At 35.9% G+C, this 19,447-nt stretch overlaps 1 protein-coding gene across 11 annotated transcripts in view; it reads left to right on the top strand.

The window, feature by feature from the left end:
- Positions 1-13,897, top strand: part of kcnh4b (potassium voltage-gated channel, subfamily H (eag-related), member 4b) — a 42,387-nt gene extending 28,490 nt beyond the window's left edge. For 9 of the 11 annotated variants that reach the window (XM_058062751.1, XM_058062747.1, XM_058062749.1 and 6 more), the window contains 7 exons: positions 326-364; positions 578-951; positions 2,518-2,621; positions 6,428-6,504; positions 9,035-10,169; positions 11,621-11,670; positions 12,128-13,897. In XM_058062751.1, coding sequence (XP_057918734.1) covers positions 326-364; positions 578-951; positions 2,518-2,621; positions 6,428-6,504; positions 9,035-9,757 — 1,317 coding nt within the window. In that variant the 3' untranslated portion in view covers positions 9,758-10,169; positions 11,621-11,670; positions 12,128-13,897. Of the gene's footprint in view, positions 1-325; positions 365-577; positions 952-2,517; positions 2,622-6,427; positions 6,505-9,034; positions 10,679-11,620; positions 12,102-12,127 lie in introns of those variants that run through there. The other 2 variants (XM_058062741.1, XM_058062740.1) reach the window with 2 other exon arrangements.
- The last annotated feature ends 5,550 nt before the right edge of the window (positions 13,898-19,447 follow it).

Genomic DNA, 19,447 nt, shown 5'->3' with positions numbered 1-19,447 from the left:
TTTTTTAAATAATTTTTTATAATTTTTTTTTTTAATGGTTTAATTTCATTTGAACATGCATCAGATTACAATTGAGTGCATCCCATAATCAGTTCCCAGTTCCACATGTCCAAAAGGAGTAGGAAGAAGCAAAGCTTATTAAGTCCTACCCCTCCATCTGGTACTTTTACAATCAGTAACTGTTACATTTGTTCACTTCCTGCTTTCCATAATACAGTTTAAGTTATTTTTTTATTTGTGTTTTTTTTTACTTAAAGTAAGCTACAAATAAAAGTTGCTAGTTATCACTTGCAGTTTGTGAATTGCCTGTTTTTCTTCTGTGCAGGGTCTCAGCAGGTTTTCAAGGTCGCCCCGGATCCCCCATGTGAGTTGCAAGTTTTTTTCTCATTATTGTCTGTAAAATAACTCCAGACAATTTTTTTCTGGGACATGGCGAGCTGAGGGAGGGTACGAGGACTTCCCTTACAGTTTGAAACTCATTTATAGTGGAGAGAAGAAAAAGAAGTTCATAGCTTCTATGAGGGAACCTCATTGGCTCACTCTGTGTAGGCTCACAATTCCACTTCCTGTTCATCAGGAGCCCAGACTGACCTCCATCGTGGAAACCAAAAGCGAGGATCTTGACGACTCCTTCCGCCTCTCTCCGGCCACCCGCTCCCGCCGTAACCTCCTGCTGCCCAGCTTAAGCAGCCCCGTGCGCCGCACGTCCCTGGGCAACCTCCTCGGCGACGAGCTGCGTCAGTTCAACGCCCTGCGACGCTGCCGCTCCCCGAATCTGAGCCGCGGCTTCCACGGTCAGAGCGCCTCGCCTCAGCCACCTCCGAAAAGAGAGCATGTGGTCTCTCCGGCGGTGTCCATGTCCTCCCAGGACGAGACGGGGACGGAGCAGAAGCCATCGAAGCTGCTTATCCCGACTGTCACCTGTTTTGGACCCCCGGATCTTAGTCCAAGGTACTTATCACCACATTGGACCACATTTGGCAAAAACAGCTACCATAGATAACATATGGGTTGTAAACCATATCATGTAATCCCTCATTTATCGCTGTTAATTGGTTCCACACCCGACTGTGGTATAGATAATTTCCACAAAGCAAGATTTATTATTCATAAATGAAATATTTAATGCATAGGCTGCATGGTGGACGAGTGGTTTGCGCGCAGGCCTCGCAGCTAGGAGACCCGAGTTCAATTCCACCCTCTGTGTGGAGTTTGCATGTTCTCCCCGTGCATGCATGGGTTTTTCTCCGGGTACTCCGGTTTCCTCCCACATTCCAAAAACATGCTAGGTTAATTAGCTAACTCCAAATTGTGCATAGGTATGAATGTGAGTGTGAATGGTTGTTTGTCTATATGTGCCCTGTGATTGGCTGGCCACCAGTCCAGGGTGTACCCCGCCTCTCGCCTGAAGAAGACAGCTGGGATAGGCTCCAGCACCCCAGCACCTTTGTGAGGATAAGAGGTAGAAAATGAATGAATGTATTTAATGTATACAAAACCTGTTTAGGAACCCCTAAATACAGTTTTAATATAATTCAGGACATGAAATAATATTAATAATAATAATAGTTATTATTATTATACATAATAATAAAATTATTATAATTAATAAATAATAATAATAATTATTATTATTATTATTATTATTATGGCCACTTTTACAATCCTATTACCCAACATAGTAGACATAATAAGAGCAAGTAAGACATTCATTCATTCATTTTCTACCACTTATCCTCACAAGGGTCGCGGGGGGGGTCTTGGGGGGCAGAGGCGGGGTACACCCTGGACTGGTGGCCAGCCAGCCAATCACAGGGCACATATAGACAAACAACCATTCACACTCACATTCATACCTATGGACAATTTGGAGTCGCTAATTAACCTAGCATGTTTCTGGAATGTGGGAGAAAACCCACGCATGCACGGGGAGAACATGCAAATTCCACACAGAGATGGCCGAGGGTGGAATTGAACTCGGGTCTCCTAGCTGTGAGGTCTGTGTGCTAACCACTTGACCACCATGCAGCCTGTAAGTAAGCATAAAAGACATAAACGAGATTCATGCTCAAATGTGTACCTGAAAGAGAAGCGGACAGGAAGTGACGGCAGGGATTCAGACTTGAGTTTCAGCTTGGGCGTGAAGCCACATAGTTAAAGCTAAATACAAAACATTATAATTGATCAATTATAAATGATCAATGAAAATATTTTTGAGGCGGTACTGGGTGTATATATATTTAGGTTAAAATCTCGGTGTATGTTTTCCCCCATTGTCCAGTCTCAAACGGCTTTTCCCCAAATCCCGTCACCCTCCTCCCGCCAAACTGTCATACTGTAGTTCTCATGAAGTAGTTCAGCGTCTTCCAGAAGCTTCCAAATACGAGTTAGCGCTGCTTCAGAGAGCTCAGAGGTCGCGTTCACGTCCGCCTGGGCCCTCCGCCAGCCACCTCTCTGATGGCCCGCTTCTTTAATCGAAAGACTACTCGAGTGTCACTCTTCACCTCTCTGCTCAAGGGTCGTGGATGGAATCGAGGACAATGGACACGCATTCCATTTCAATGTGGAGCACACCGGGCCCAAAGCCAGAACAGGAAGCGGCAGCAGCGGCAGCACCCAAGGTAAGCCAAAGCGCCACCTGCCAGGGGGTTACCCGGGTGCCAGATGGCTCCTGGTCAATTCGCCACTTCAAAGCCCCCACCCCACCCCACCCCACCCCACCTCACTCCTTCTACTTGTGGGGGGGTAACATGAGACGCTAGCTCCGTTTGCGTACATCTAAAGTAGCAAGGTCAAAAGAGGATCACTCTCATTATGGGATGACTTTCGCTTTTTATTCCAATCAACAAGTACGACTACTTCTTATCATTCATTCAACAATATGTTTGTTATTGTGACTATACAGTCTTAATATTACCAATATCAATAATAAAGCTGTAATACTATGAAAAAAAATACATAATTTTACCAGAATTATGTCATCATTTCCAGGAAAAAGTAGTGATTTTAGGAGAATAGACATGTACACTAATATTGTGAACGGAAAAACATCATTTTACTATCATTACTAACACTAAATATATATATATAGTCTTAATATTACCCATATCAATAATAAAGCTGTAATACTATGAATAAAAATACATAATTTTACCAGAATTATGTCATCATTTCCAGGAAAAAGTAGTGATTTTAGGAGAATAGACATGTACACTAATATTGTGAACGGAAAAACATCATTTTACTATCATTACTAACACTAAATATATATATATATAGTCTTAATATTACCAATATCAATAATAAAGCTGTAATACTATGAAAAGAATACATAATTCTACCAGAATTATGTCATAATTTCCAGGAAAAAGTAGTGATTTTAGGAGAATAGACATGTACACTAATATTGTGAGCGGAAAAACATCATTTTACTATCATTACTAACACTAAATATATATATATATAGTCTTAATATTACCAATATCAATAATAAAGCTGTAATACTATGAGAAAAAAATACATAATTTTACCAGAATTATGTCATAATTTCCAGGAAAAAGTAGTGATTTTAGGAGAATAGACATGTACACTAATATTGTGAGCGGAAAAACATCATTTTACTATCATTACTAACACTAAATATATATATATAGTCTTTATATTACCAATATCAATAATAAAGCTGTAATACTATGAAAAAAATACATAATTTTACCAGAATTATGTCATAATTTCCAGGAAAAAGTAGTGATTTTAGGAGAATAGACATGTACAGTAATATTGTGAGTGGAAAAACATCATTTTACTATCATTACTAACACTAAATATATATATAGAGTCTTAATATTACCAATATCAATAATAAAGCTGTAATACTATGAAAAAAATACATAATTTTACCAGAATTATGTCATAATTTCCAGGAAAAAGTAGTGATTTTAGGAGAATAGACATGTACAGTAATATTGTGAGTGGAAAAACATGATTTTACTATCATTACTAACACTAAATATATATATATAGTCTTAATATTACCAATATCATAATAAAGCTGTAATACTATGAAAAAAATACATAATTTTATCAGAATTATGTCATAATTTCCAGGAAAATTAGTGATTTTAGGAGAATAGACATGTACAGTAATATTGTGAGCGGAAAAACATCATTTTACTATCATTACTAACACTAAATATACATATAGTCTTAATATTACCAATATCAATAATAAAGCTGTAATACTATGAGAAAAAAATACATAATTTTACCAGAATTATGTCATAATTTCCAGGAAAATTTGTGATTTTAGGAGAATAGACATGTACACTAATATTGTGAGCGGAAAAACATGATTTTACTGTCATTACTAACACTAAATATATATATATATATAGTCTTAATATTACCAATATCAATAATAAAGCTGTAATACTATGAAAAAAATACATACTTTTACCAGAATTATGTCATAATTTCCAGGAAAAATTAGTGATTTTAGGAGAATAGACATGTACACTAATATTGTGAGCGGAAAAACATCATTTTACTATCATTACTAACACTAAATATATATATAGTCTTAATATTACCAATATCAATAATAAAGCTGTAATACTATGAAAAAAATACATAATTTTATCAGAATTATGTCATAATTTCCAGGAAAATTAGTGATTTTAGGAGACTAGACATGTACACTAATATTGTGAGTGGAAAAACATCATTTTACTATCATTACTAACACTAAATATATATATATAGTCTAAATATTACCAATATCAATAATAAAGCTGTAATACTATGAGAAAAAATACATAATTTTATCAGAATTATGTCATAATTTCCAGGAAAAAGTAGTGATTTTAGGAGAATAGACATGTACACTAATATTGTGAGCGGAAAAACATGATTTTACTATCATTACTAACACTAAATATATATATAGTCTTAATATTACCAATATCAATAATAAAGCTGTAATATTGTGAAAAAAATACATAATTTTACCAGAATTATGTCATCATTTCCAGGAAAAAGTGGTGATTTTAGGAGAATAGACATGTACACTAATATTGTGAGCGGAAAAACATCATTTACTATCATTACTAACACTAAATATATATATAGTCTTAATATTACCAATATCAATAATAAAGCTGTAATACTATGAAAAAAAATACATAATTTTATCAGAATTATGTCATAATTTCCAGGAAAATTTGTGATTTTAGGAGAATAGACATGTACACTAATATTGTGAGTGGAAAAAACATGGTTTTACTATCATTACTAACACTAAATATATATATATAGTCTTAATATTACCAATATCAATAATAAAGCTGTAATACTATGAAAAAAAATACATCATTCTACCAGAATTATGTCATAATTTCCAGGAAAAAGTAGTGATTTTAGGAGAATAGACATGTACACTAATATTGTAAGCGGAAAAACATCATTTTACTATCATTACTAACACTAAATATATATATATAGTCTTAATATTACCAATATCAATAATAAAGCTGTAATACTATGAAAAAAATACATAATTCTACCAGAATTATGTCATAATTTCCAGGAAAAAGTAGTGATTTTAGGAGAATAGACATGTACACTAATATTGTGAGCGGAAAAACATGATTTTACTATCATTACTAACACTAAATATAAAAATTAGCAGGAATAAATCTGTCATAATATGACAATAACAGGATACAGTAGTATTATGGAGGTGAATAAATAAACTTGCCATATAATGGGGAAAATATTTAATCAGAATTTTACAAGAATAACATAATATTACGAAGAAAAAGTGATAATATCACAAGAAAAAAGTAGATATACGGAGTTAATAAAAGATCCCAATATGGAATAAAATTGCATAACTGTATAATATGTAAAAAACACAATATAATATGATCTAAAAAATATTATGGTAATGGTTTGATTTCATTTGAACATGCATCAGATTACAATTGAATGCATCCCATAATCAGTTCACAGTTCCACATGTCCAAAAGGAGTAGGAAGAAGCAAAGCTTATTAAATCCTACCCCTCCATCTGGTACTTTTACAATCAGTAACTGTTACATTTGTTCACTTCCTGCTTTCCTAACATAGTTTAAGTTGGTTTTTTTATTTATTTTATTTTTGTCACATACGAGGTGATATGACATAATCGGTACCATAGTAAACATTACATAAATTTACTGAATATCAATCCCAATGATCACGATAGTTTTGCCTTGCTTTGTTACAGTCCGCTTGCAATAGGGCCTAGAGAGAGGGAGAAGCCTTGTATTGTGCAGAACCCCTCATACATCTTTTTCATCGTAAAATCATTCTATCTAAGTCACAGTAAGATAGTAGGAGTCCTGAAAGATGAGCGATTTACTAAGCGGGGGCTCTGGGGTATTCCCAGATTCCACACGGGTGACTTCTCATTTACTTCTGGAGGCCGAGGAGGTCCGGCAGAGCATCAGCAAACTCCACCAAAAGGTAGGTAGTAGTATTTATTATCCTATTTTTTGTTTGTTGCCCCTTTTGTGTGTCTGTAGCCGTGTTTGACTTTGTGTGTATCTCCAAGAAGCCTGTATGTATGGAAGCCCGTTTCTGCCAATGAAAAAAAAAATAATCCCAATAGTAAGTCAAAATAATGAGATAGAAAGTCAAAATTATTAGATAAAAAGTCAAAATAACGAGATAAAAAGTCTACATTTTGTGATAAAGTCTAAATTATGAGATAGAAAGTCATAAGAATGAGATAAAAATCAAAATTCTGAAATAAAAAGTCTAAATTACAAGATAAAAAGTCTACATTTTGAGATAAGGTCTAAGCCAAAGTCTAAATTATGAGATAGAAAGTCTTAAGAATGAGATAAAAAGTCGGAAATTCTGAAATAGAAAGTCAAAATTATGAGATAAAAAGTCTAAATTACGAGATAAAAAGTCTACATTTTAAGATAAAGTTTAAATTTTGAATTAAAGTCTAAATTATGAGATAAAAAGTCATAAGAATGAGATAAAAAAAGTCGGAAATTCTGAAATAGAAAGTTGAAATAACGAAATAAAAAGTCAAAATAACGAAATAAAAAGTCTAAATTACAAGACAAAAAGTCCACATTTTGAGATAAAGTCTAAATTTTGAGTTAAAGTCTAACTTATGATATGGAAAGTCATAAGAATGAGATAAAAAGACGGAAATTCTGAAATAGAAAGTTGAAATAACGAATTAAAAAGTCAAAATAACGAAATAAAAAGTCAAAATAACGAAATAAAAAGTCAAAATAACGAGATAAAAAGTCTAAATTACAAGATAAAAAGTCTAAATTACAAGATAAAAAGTCCACATTTTGAGATAAAGTCTAAATTTTGAGTTAAAGTCTAACTTATGATGTGGAAAGTCATAAGAATGAGATAAAAAGACGGAAATTCTGAAATAGAAAGTTGAAATAACGAATTAAAAAGTCGAAATAACGAAATAAAAAGTCGAAATAACGAAATAAAAAGTCTAAATTACGAGATAAAAAGTCTAAATTACAAGATAAAAAGTCTAAATTACAAGATAAAAAGTCCACATTTTGAGATAAAGTCTAAATTTTGAGTTAAAGTCTAACTTATGATATGGAAAGTCATAAGAATGAGATAAAAAGTCGGAATTCTGAAATTGAAAGTCGAAATTATGAGATAAAAAGTCAAAATAACGAAATAAAAAGTCTAAATTACGAGATAAAAAGTCTAAATTTTGAGTTAAAGTCTAAATTATGAGATAGAAAGTCATAAGAATGAGATAAAAAGTCAAAATTCTGAAATTGAAAGTTGAAATTATGAGATAAAAAAAGTCAAGATAACGAGATAAAAAGTCTAAATTACGAGATAAAAAGCCTACATTTTGAGTTAAAGTCTAAATTATGAGATAGGAAGTCATAAGAATGAGATAAAAAGTCGAAATTCTGAAATAGAAAGTCGAAATTATGAGCTAAAATGTCAAAATAACGAGATAAAAAGTATAATTTACAAGATAAAAAGTCTACATTTTGAGATTTTGAGGTAAAGTCTAAATTATGAGATAGAAAGTCATAAGAATGAGATAAAAAGTCAAGTCAAAATTATGAGATAAAAAAATCTAAATTATGAGATAAAAAGTCATAAGAATGAGATAAAAAGTCAAGTCAAAATTATGAGATAAAAAATCTAAATTATGAGATAAAAAGTCATAAGAATGAGATAAAAAGTCAAGTCAAAATTATGAGATAAAAAATCTAAATTATGAGATAAAAAGTCATAAGAATGAGATAAAAAGTCAAGTCAAAATTATGAGATAAAAAATCTAAATTATGAGATAAAAAGTCATAAGAATGAGATAAAAAGTCAAGTCAAAATTATGAGATAAAAAATCTAAATTATGAGATGAAAAGTCTCCATTTTGCACAAGTGCTCCTGAACCAAAAGGGCCACAAGCACATACTATAGTAGGTTGCATGACTCTTACAGATGCAATCATTTCTGGTGGATTGTTAGAATTAATTGTGTAAAAATATAATTCCCCCTCCCCCATACTACTGTTATATTATCATTATAAAGTCAGTCCTCCATAATCAAGGATCTCGTTGTCCTAAAATGGAAAGCAAAAGCACGAAAATAAAATAACTCGCGTTTGTGCGCGTGCTGTGGTATCTGCGAATGGAAGTCAGGTGCCTGCAGCGCCTCCAGATGGACTTGGGTAAGGCAGGTTGCCGAGCGAGACCGACATTAATTCATCAGCGGCGTTCCAAGCAGAGCCCAGAGAGCTGACTCAGCATCATGAGGAACCAAAATAAGCTGCTGACGACCAGCCGCTACTTTTGACCAATCGGCCGCCCTTCCTCCGTGCGTCATTCCCACTCGGTGTCGACTTCTTCGCCTCTTTGCGTCAGTTAGCGTCGTCCCTGCGGGTTCGGAGGGATATCTGCTCAGAGGAGGAGGAGGAGAAGGAGGAGAAGAAGGAGGCTTCATTTGTTTCTCTACGCTTATTGTTTTGCCTCTGCAGATGGGCACGTTAAACCAGGAAGTATCAGAGCTCACCAAGGGTCTGCAGCACATGATGCATCTCCTCCAAGCCCACGTGTCCTCCACACATCAGTACCCCTACCCATATATACACCAAATGGTGCCCACCCCCTCCAGGGCGCCCTCCTTCAACGTGGGCAGCCATGACAGCCACAGCCTACCAAGCGTGCCCCCTTGTGGCCACTGGAGCCACCACACCGCCACTCCTCATCGAGGGCTACCCCAGCATCACAGCTCCACGCCCCCATGGACCGCCCCGTCTCTTCTCGGCACCGCAGGAAGCTTCCCGAGCGACAACCCGGGCTTGGTGCCTCACTCCGGATGCGCCGACCCCCTCAGCAGACCTCTGAGTGCAAGCCTCACCACCATCAGTCAGTCTCAGCCCACTTTGTGCCTGCAGCCCGCCGCCGACGGCAACCAACGGTCTTGCTTTCGTACGGGCTCATCCACAGACAGCCTCCTGGCTCCGCCCACCACTTCCTCTTACCCGCTCCTCAACCTCCAAACACATTCCCGTCTCACTTCAGCCCAAACGTCACACGACGACACGCAAGCGGAAGTCGCTCATGCCACTTTACTCCCGGATTCTACGCCTGCATGCGTCCTGGGCATCAACAGGGACGGCGTGTCGTCGCCGAGGTCCAGCATCGGTGTCCAGACGCAGAGCACGGAGATGTCCTGGTGTCTGGACATCACAGATTGAAGTTCATGCAGCTTCTAACAGTGTTTTGTTGATAAAAACCCTGCAGGTCCGCTTACTCGAATTCCCACAGGATGTCATGTTTGTCCAACAGCGTCATTCAAAATACGACTACTAGGGGGGGTAATGTCATAATTAATACAATAATTAACAATTATGGCATTTATGGTTTTGAAGCAATAATGTTGCAGTCATATGAGAATACGAAGAAAAAGGAAACGATTCTTCCCAACGATTCTTGGAGCGAAGTTCTCCAGGGCTTTCATACCCCTGGTTGGGGTCACCCGGGGAGGGACGACACAAAGAGTGGCTCATCAGACCCGAATGATGATAGATTTCCCTTGCCCACATGCGGGTCACCTGGGACCCCCTCTGGAGCCAGAACTGGAGTTGGGGCACGATGGCCGGACCTGAGGTAACTTGGCCAAAAGATGAAGTCATACTTACGATAATTAGGTCATAGTTTTGTTGTTATTTTTGACAAAATAAAGCAATTAACAGAATTTTTTAAAATAATTTTACAAGAATCAGAACATTATAGAATAAAAGGCAAATAAATGTACAAGAATAACAATAAGCTTGTAGCATTATGAAAACATTATTTTCTGAGAATTACGTAACATTAACAGGGAAAAAGTTATTTATAAAAGAATAAATTCAAAATAAGATCAGAAAAAAACTACTAAGTTCCCAATTTTGTAGGAATGTTAAACAAATAAGTCCTAATTTGCTATAAAAGCTGTAATATTATGTGAAAAGTCATCTTTTTTTTTTACAATACAATCCATATTTTATTCATAACACTTATTTTCTGAGAATTACGTAACATTAACAGGGAAAAAGTTATTTATAAAGGAATAAATTCAAAATAAGATCAGAAAAAACCAATAAGTTCCCAATTTTGTAGGAATCCATATTTTATTCATAATACTTATTTTCTGAGAATTATCTAACTGGGAAAATGTTATTTATGAAAGAATAAATTCAAAATAAGATCAGAAAAAAACTAATAAGTTCCCAATTTTGTAGGAATGTTAAACAAAAAAGTCCTAATTTGCTATAAAAGCTGTAATATTATGTGAAAAGTCATCTTTTTTTTTACAATACAATCCATATTTTATTCATAACACTTATTTTCTGAGAACTACATAACATTAACAAGGAAAAAGTTATTTAGAAAAGAATAATTTCAAAATAAGATCAGAAAAAAACTAATAAGTTCCCAATTTAGTAGGAATGTATGTGAAGTCATCATCGTACAAGAATAAAGTTTTTGTTTTTTGTTTTTTTTTTTACAATCCAATCCATATTTTATTCATAACACTTATTTTCTGAGAATTACGTAACATTAACAATGAAAAAGTTATTTATAAAAGAATAAATTCAAAATAAGATCAGAAAAAAACTAAAGTTCCCAATTTTGTAGGAATATTAAACAAAAAAGTCCTAATTTGCTATAAAAGCTGTAATATGTGAAAAGTCATCATCGTACAAAAATAACTTTTTTTTTTTTTTTTTTTTTTACAATACAATCCATATTTTATTCCCGTAACAACAGATTTCTCTAAAGTTTTCTTTTTAAAAATACATTTTCTAGTAATAAAACAGCCATGTTCTTCTTTTAATATAATTTTATTCTCAGAAGTACATATTTTTTTTCATAATAACATTTTTTCTCCCGAGTGTGGGCCTAATACTCATATAGAGCTTTTTACCATGACTATGCAAAGGCATGTTTTTTTTTTTTTTTGTGCATTATGTCAGCATTTATTGACATGTGTCTAAATGATGATTATTATTATTATATTTTCTTCCAGCTCGTGTGTGTATTACCTCCTTTGCATGGTAAAATATTCTTTTTCCTAGGGAAAAGATTTGCAGCATCAATGTGTAAGCATTCTACATGACAAGCTAAGGTAAATATGTATTTCTACAAAGTTTTTGAATGAAAGCGACACACAATGTTTTTCTTCCATGGCTTATTTGTAAGTGACTGATTTAGTGAATTCAATAAAACGCACCGAGTCAAATTACATAAGAAAGTATGAAAAATTCCCTTTAATTTTGTAAAGAAAATAAAGAAAGTGCTGCTTTCATGTAGTGTGCTTTCGTGGGAAAAAAGCTTGTACTACTCTCAAGTGACCAAAAAATGCAATCTGTGGTTGCACTTTATCCCTTTTTAAGAGCAAGACTCTGACAACTAACTCTCAAGCTGATTATATAAGCCAACGTTTTAAGTATTTGCTGCCTAAATCTGTTATTTGACTGACTTAAGCAGCAGGCACGTCAGCATCAATGTGGTTCGTTCTGTTGCCAAAATATAATAGCAAATATTAATAAATATCATGCCTGTGAATATTCTCAATCATCCAGGTCATCGTATTGTCTCAGAAGATGTTTCGCCTCTCAGCCAAGCAGGCTTCATCAGTTCTTGCCCTAAGACCAGGTGGGACGCACACCAACCTCTCTCGCAAAGTGTTGGCAGGTTTGATGTTTTTCTGGGTATTGGGTGTCCTGTCTTTGGGGCGTACCAACCTCTGTGTTAGCAGGTTTGATGTTTTTCTGGGTATTGGGTGTCCTGTCTTTGGGGCGTACCAACCTCTGTCGCAAAGTGTTAGCAGGTTTTACGTTTTTCTGGGTATTGGGTCTCCTGTCCTTGGGCGTACCAACCTCTGTCGCAAAGTGTTAGCAGGCTTGAAGTTTTTCTGGGTATTTGGTGTCCTGTCTTTGGGGCGTACCAACCTCTGTGTTAGCAGGTTTGACGTTTTTCTGGGTATTGGGTCTCCTGTCTTTGGAACCTACCAACCTCTGTCACAAAGTGTTAGCAGGTTCAAGGTTTTCTGGGTATTGGGTCGCCTGTCTTTGGGACATACCAACCTTTGTCTCAAAGTGTTTGCAGGTTTGAAGTTTTTCTGGGTGTTGGGTGTCCTGTGTTTGGGCCATACCAACCTCTGTGTTAGCAGGTTTGATGTTTTTCTTTGTATTGAGTGTCCTGTCTTTGGGGCGTACCAACCTCTGTCACAAAGTGTTAGCAGGTTCAAGGTTTTCTGGGTATTGGGTCCGCCTGTCTTTGGGACGTACCAACCTCAGTCTCCAAGTGTTAGCAGGTTTGACTTTTTTCTGGGTATTGGGTGTCCTGTCTTTGGGACGTACCAACCTCTGTTGCAAAGTGTTAGCAGGTTTTGCGTTTTTCAGGGTATTGGGTGTCCTGTCTTTGGGACATACCAACCTCTGTCACAAGGTGCTAGCAGATTCAAGGTTTTCTGGGTATTTGGTCTCTGGGGTCTACCAAGTGTTGGCAGGTTTTACGTTTTTCTGGGTGTTGAGTCTCCTGTCTTTGGGTCTCCTGTCTTTGGGGCTTTCTGTACTCTGTCTCCAAGTGTTAGCAGGTTTTACGTTTTTCCGGGTATTGGGTCTCCTGTTTTTGGGATGTACCAACCTCAGTCTCAAAGTGTTAGCAGGTTTTACGTTTTTCTGGGTATTGGGTGTCCTGTCTTTGGGCTGTACCAACCTCTGTCGCAAAGTGTTAGCAGGTTTTGCATTTTTCAGGGTATTGGGTCTCCTGTCTTTGCGGCGTACCAACCTCTGTGTTAGCAGGTTTGATGTTTTTCTCTGTATTGAGTGTCCTGTCTTTGGGACGTACCAACCTCTTTCTCAAAGTGTTAGAAGGTTTTACGTTTTTCTGGGTATTGGGTCTCCTGTCTTTGGAGCCTACCGACCTCTGTCGCAAAGTGTTAGCAGGCTTGAAGTTTTTCTGGGTATTGAGTCTCCTGTCTTTGGGGCTTTCTGACCTCTTTCTGAAAGTATTAGCAGGTTTTACGTTTTTCTGGGTATTGGGTCTCCAATCTTTGGGCCGTACCAACCTCTGTCACAAAGTGTTAGCAGGTTCAAGGTTTTCTGGGTATTGGGTCTCCTGTCTTTGGGGCTTTCTGAACTCTGTCTCAAAGTATTAGCAGGTTTTACGTTTTTCTGGGTATTGGGTCTCCAATCTTTGGGCCGTACCAACCTCTGTCTCCAAGTGTTAGCAGGTGCATCTGGTTCCAGAAAAAGGTGCATGATTAAGAAAAGAGTCGCAGACATAAAAACTTAGATTTTTAACAAACACAACGTAGTAGTGGACTTCAAACCTGCTAATATTGTGAGACAGAAGTTGGTCCACCACAAGGTCAGGACAGCCCATAACCCAGAAAATCAATGCTTGTCTGCAAGCACATTGAGACTGTGCAATCATGAAAGTCCCAACATTGCCCCACACTGTGAATCCCCCATCAGTCACAAAGGTAATGATAAACTGTATGTTGTGTAGTAATGCCAACACGCTGAGTTACATAAATAGGGGACCGCCTAGAACACGGGACGCATTCAACTTGAGCTTCTCGTTTTTACACATCGATGCAGAAATATTCTTGGGTCACCAACAAGATGAAGACTTTCGTACTTGCTGCTCTGGTCCTTTTGATTGTTTGCGAGGGTGAGTTTATGCCTGCTTTAAAATAAAATCTATATATGTTTTTTAATTCCAGTTCTCATCGGGAATGACCAGGATGGATAGGATCAGGAACAAGTACATGTTAGTTAATTAATGAAGCCCTTGTCTTTGTCCAGGTGAAGCCTTGAGGTGTAAATGTGGGGGACCATTTTTAGATTGTTTTTTTAGGTTGTTTTTAGACATTTAATTTGCTCAGATAATAGTAATACATCAAAATCAGTGTTATTAATTATTGACCTAGTGAAGGAAACATGTTTTTTTAAACTCTAATTTAAAAAAACATCTATGATTATGTATGATATTGAAAGGATTTGATGCCGTGATAATGGAAAAAAATTATATATGATATTTTTATTAGACATTTATTTGTACTTTTTCATGACACTTAAGGTTAAAAAATGCATGTTTCCTTTTAATAAACTCTTACTGCAACATTAATAATATATCAAAATCTATGTTATCAATTATTGACCTAGTCTATTCCAGATGAGTATGCTGATGTTCTCATCGGGAGTGACCAGGATGGATAGGATCAGGAACAAGTACATGTTAGTTAATTAATGAAGCCCTTGTCTTTGTCCAGGTGAAGCCTTGAGGTGTAAATGTGGGGGACCATTTTTAGAATGTTTTTTTTTTTAGATTTTTAGGTTGTTTTTAGACATTTAATTTTCTCGTATAATAGTAACACATCAAAATCAGTGTTATTAATTATTGACCTAGTGAAGGAAACATGTATTTTAAACTCTAATTTAAAAAACATCTATGATTATGTATGACATTGAAAAGATTTGATGCCGTTATAATGGAAAAAAATTATATATGATATTTTTATTAGATATTTACTTGTACTTTTTCATGAGACTTAAGGTAAAAAAATGCATGTTTCCTTTTAATAAACTCTTACTGCAACATTAATAATATATCAAAATCTATGTTATCAATTATCGACCTAGTCTATTTCAGATGAGGATGCTGATGTTCTCATCGGGAGTGACCAGGATGGATAGGATCAGGAACAAGTACATGTTAGTTAATTAACAAAGCCCTTGTCTTTGTCCAGGTGAAGCCTTGAGATGTAAATGTGGGGGCCGGCGCCAATGTCCAGGAAACGAGGAGACCTGCGTCGGTCAAGGCAATGCCTGCGCCAGTGTTCTATTTCACGTTCCCAGTGAGTGTGTGATATTTACCAGACCGTGCTCCGGCTTTTTATTTGACTATTTGACTATCTTTTTCACAGGTCCCAGCTACTTTAAGGGCTGCATGGGAATCAACGACTGCATGCTAATGAATCAACCCGGCATCGCTACGGCCACCTGCTGCTACACTGACCTGTGCAACATATAAAATGACATCAGAGTCGTCATCTGCAAATCAATAAACAAGACGTATGTCTATGTTTATGTCCAGGCAGTGTTGAACGCGTCCTCACACCCTGACACAACTTGGGATTCACATATGTTGATATCAGTAACCTCCATAACATCTCCAAACGGTCAAAAATGGGATATCAGTCGATATCAGTATCAGATTTTTTTTTCCAGATTTTGAAAAACAATATTTTTAAAATGCCGTCTACAACACATATGGGTTCATTCCACCACAGGAAATGAGTCATGTTACACATAACGGTATCGGAAATTTAGAGTCGGACAATATCGGGATAAAGCCAATATCGGACATCCCTGATGGCATGTCTGACATGGAGTGAAAAAACAGTTCTTCCCCTTTTGTGTGGAAGTGGTTTTTGGTTTCTAAATTTCTCGTAAATTTACCACTTTGTTCTCGTTCAGACTAACTGGGGAGCTAAAAGGTACAAAAAAATGGCTCTAATAATATTAAAAAGTCATAAATATTCCATTTATTAACATTGAATCCTACGTATATATCATTTATCGCAGTCTGCAACCAAGTTTTTCTTATGACTGAGTATTAGACCCACATTTTATTTTATTTTTTTTAAAGGACAAGAAAAAAGAAGTACATTTACAAGAAAAAAAATAGTTCAAGAATAAAGTCCTAATATTACGTGTTATTATGTCATACGTTTCAGAGGCAAAATAGAGCATCGCTCTTTATAACGTGGCAGCAAAAAACAACATGTCTACCCCTCAAAATCTGCAACATAAAGTTACAAGTTTTTCCTCGAAATCTACTAATACTACTAAGGTAATATTACAACTTTTTTTAATCATAATTTCATATCGGTTTTGGAAATTGAGAGTTGGACAATATAGGTATATCTGGAATAAAAAAAAACATCAGACATCCCTAATGGCATGTCTGACATGGAGTGAAAAAACAGTTCTTCCCTTCTTGTGTGGAAGTGGTTTTTGGCTTCTAAATTTCTTGTACATTTTTCACTTTGTTCTTGTACAGTTATCGTAATATTTTTATTATTGTGATAATATTATGACTATTGTCAAAATCTAAAATATTTTTTTTTTCAATCTGGCTCTAATACTCCGTCGTATTTTGTGGACAAAGGCACACAATTATGTGCTCGCAAGTGACCAAAAAAGTTTTTCCTTGAAATCTACTAATACTACTAAGGTAATATTACAACTTTTTTTCTCATAATTTCATATCTGTATTTGAAATTGAGAGTTGGACAATATAGGTATATCTGGGAAAAAACACATTATCAGACATCCCTAACGGCATGTCTGACATGGAGTGAAAAAACAGTTCTTCCCTTCTTGTGTGGAAGTGGTTTTTGGCTTCTAAATTTCTTGTAAATTTTTCACTTTGTTCTTGTACAATTATCGTAGTATTTTTATTATTGTAATAATATTATGACTATTGTCAAAATCTCAAATTATTATTTTTTTTCAATGTGGCTCAATACTCCGTCGTAGTTTTTGGACAAAGGCACACAATTATGTGCTCGCAAGTGACCAAAAAAGCAATATGTATAATTCCATTTTGGAATAATACATATACATAACTGACTCTCAAGCTGATTATATATGTCGATATATAATATATGCCACTGTAATCTATTACTTATTTAGACAGCAGCCACGTCAGCATCTGGTTGAGAAATGTTTATTTGTCTGATGAGAAGAAAAAGTCCCAACATTGTGCCACACATTGATTTGTTGACTTCATTTATTGTGTAATGATGTGATTGCCCAAACTTAATAATAAACTTCAAATTGATTTATATTAATAGGAACCAACTGAAGGGGGTGCACAGAGCACATTGACACAAACAAGGTAGGGTCTTCATTTCATTTTCATTTTTGGATATTCATGCTGAGATATTACTTTCTGATGTAAATATTGATGCTCTTATTCCAGACTCGTGTCATCGAACAAGATGTCATTCTTACTCTGCTGGTCCTCTGGGTTGTTTGTCAGGGTGAGTTTATGATCAAATATATCATATTTTGTTTTGTTTAGTTTTTATCCCAAGGTACTACTAATCCCTGATACTACTAACACTGTACATCAACATTATTCATCTATATTCTTTACTGCTTATCCTCACTAAGGTCGCGGGCGGGGGGGGTGCTGGAGCCTATCCCAGCTGTCTTCGGGCAAGAGGCGGGGTACACCCTGGACTGGTGGCCAGCCAGCCAATCACAGGGCACATATAGACAAACAACCATTCACACTCACATTCATACCTATGGACAATTTGGAGTCCATGCTAGTAACCTAGCATGTTTTTGGAATGTGGGAGGAAACCGGAGTACCCGGAGAAAACCTGGCCAGAGATGACCGAGGGTGGAATCGAACTCGGGTCTCCTAGCTGTGTGGCCTGCGCGCTAACCACTCATTCCATAATACAGTCATTAAGTTTCAAAAATTCATAAATTAATGAATTGATCGCTGTCTTGTGGTTGACTATAGCCTATTATTAGTCTAATCAAATATTGCAATACATTCATTCATTTTCTACCGCTTATCCTCACAAGGGTTGCGGGGGTTGCTGGAGCCTATCCCAGCTGTCTTTGGGGCGAGAGGCAGGGTACACCCTGGACTGGTCATCAGCCAATCACAAGGCACATATAGACAAACAACCATTCACACTCACGTTCATATTTGAGTTTACATAGTAGTTGGTTAATATTCTGCATCATACATTGGTAGTGTATTGTCTGCTTTTTTAGCTACCTATTGTGTTGCTGTGTGTGTGTGTGTGTGTGTGTGTGTGTGAGTCGGTATTGTGTGTAATGAATATAGGTTGCCTCACACGGGTACACTACACTTGAGTACCATCTAGTGGCTTAAATATGACATGACACAATGAACGATAACAATTGTTTTTATTGTCATATACAGTTGTTTTTCAGAGAGGTTGTGTACCACAAAAATACACGTAAGTACTCAATAAAGTCAGCAAAATTTACCTTTCTAACTAATCGTTACATTACTAATTTACTGTAATACAATTGTTAATATTTATGTGTTTTAATGACTTTTTTTAAAAGAGAAATAACATTATTTTGAATGTTTTATGGCTTGTCCTGCTCCAAGATGTATAAGAGGTATTTTCATTTGTACATTTCATTTAGAAAAGGTGCATTGTGACAAATATTTAATTAATTATAATTATAATTATAATTTATGAATGTTCCTAAATAGGATTTTCTACTCTTAATCATTTAGAATTTAAAACAAGTATCATCAATAAACAAATCTTACTTTGATTTGACACTGTAATCACTATAATATTCAGTGTGAGAGGTCTCACTCGCTCACATTTTGGATTTGATTAAACTTTATGAACGAGTTTAAGAGCTAATATGCTAATAATAATTTAAAAAAAAAGTCAAGTTGCAATGACACAAACTGACCAGATGTGGCAGGAGTGTGCCTCGACCGCATACTCTGCTTAATAAAACAACGAAGAAGAAGACGACAAACAAGGCGGAAGTGAAACATTTATTTTACCTGTCAACACTTGGAGAAAGTGGACGGTGTTGCTATAACAGAATAATATCATAATTTTAATTAACTTTTGACTGGACATTCGTAAGTGGTAAGAACTTTGGCGCGGTTTATTGACAATTTCCGGTTCTTGTTACGGTAGGGCTGCTCACTGGCGTCAGTTAGCTTTAGCCTTTAGCCTCGCTGCTAACAGTAAACATGTTTCTAAGTTCGGCATTACTATGCTAACATTCTTTAACATGCGTGCTTATTTCTTCATGTATCACCAGTTTAGGCCTGAATTATGACGATTTATGTCCACATGGTTT

The sequence above is a fragment of the Doryrhamphus excisus genome, chromosome 22 (genome assembly GCF_030265055.1).
Source record: "Doryrhamphus excisus isolate RoL2022-K1 chromosome 22, RoL_Dexc_1.0, whole genome shotgun sequence".
NCBI lineage: Eukaryota > Metazoa > Chordata > Actinopteri > Syngnathiformes > Syngnathidae > Doryrhamphus > Doryrhamphus excisus.
The sequence above is the reverse complement of the archived record's forward strand: the minus strand, read 5'-3'. Positions and strand labels throughout refer to the sequence as shown.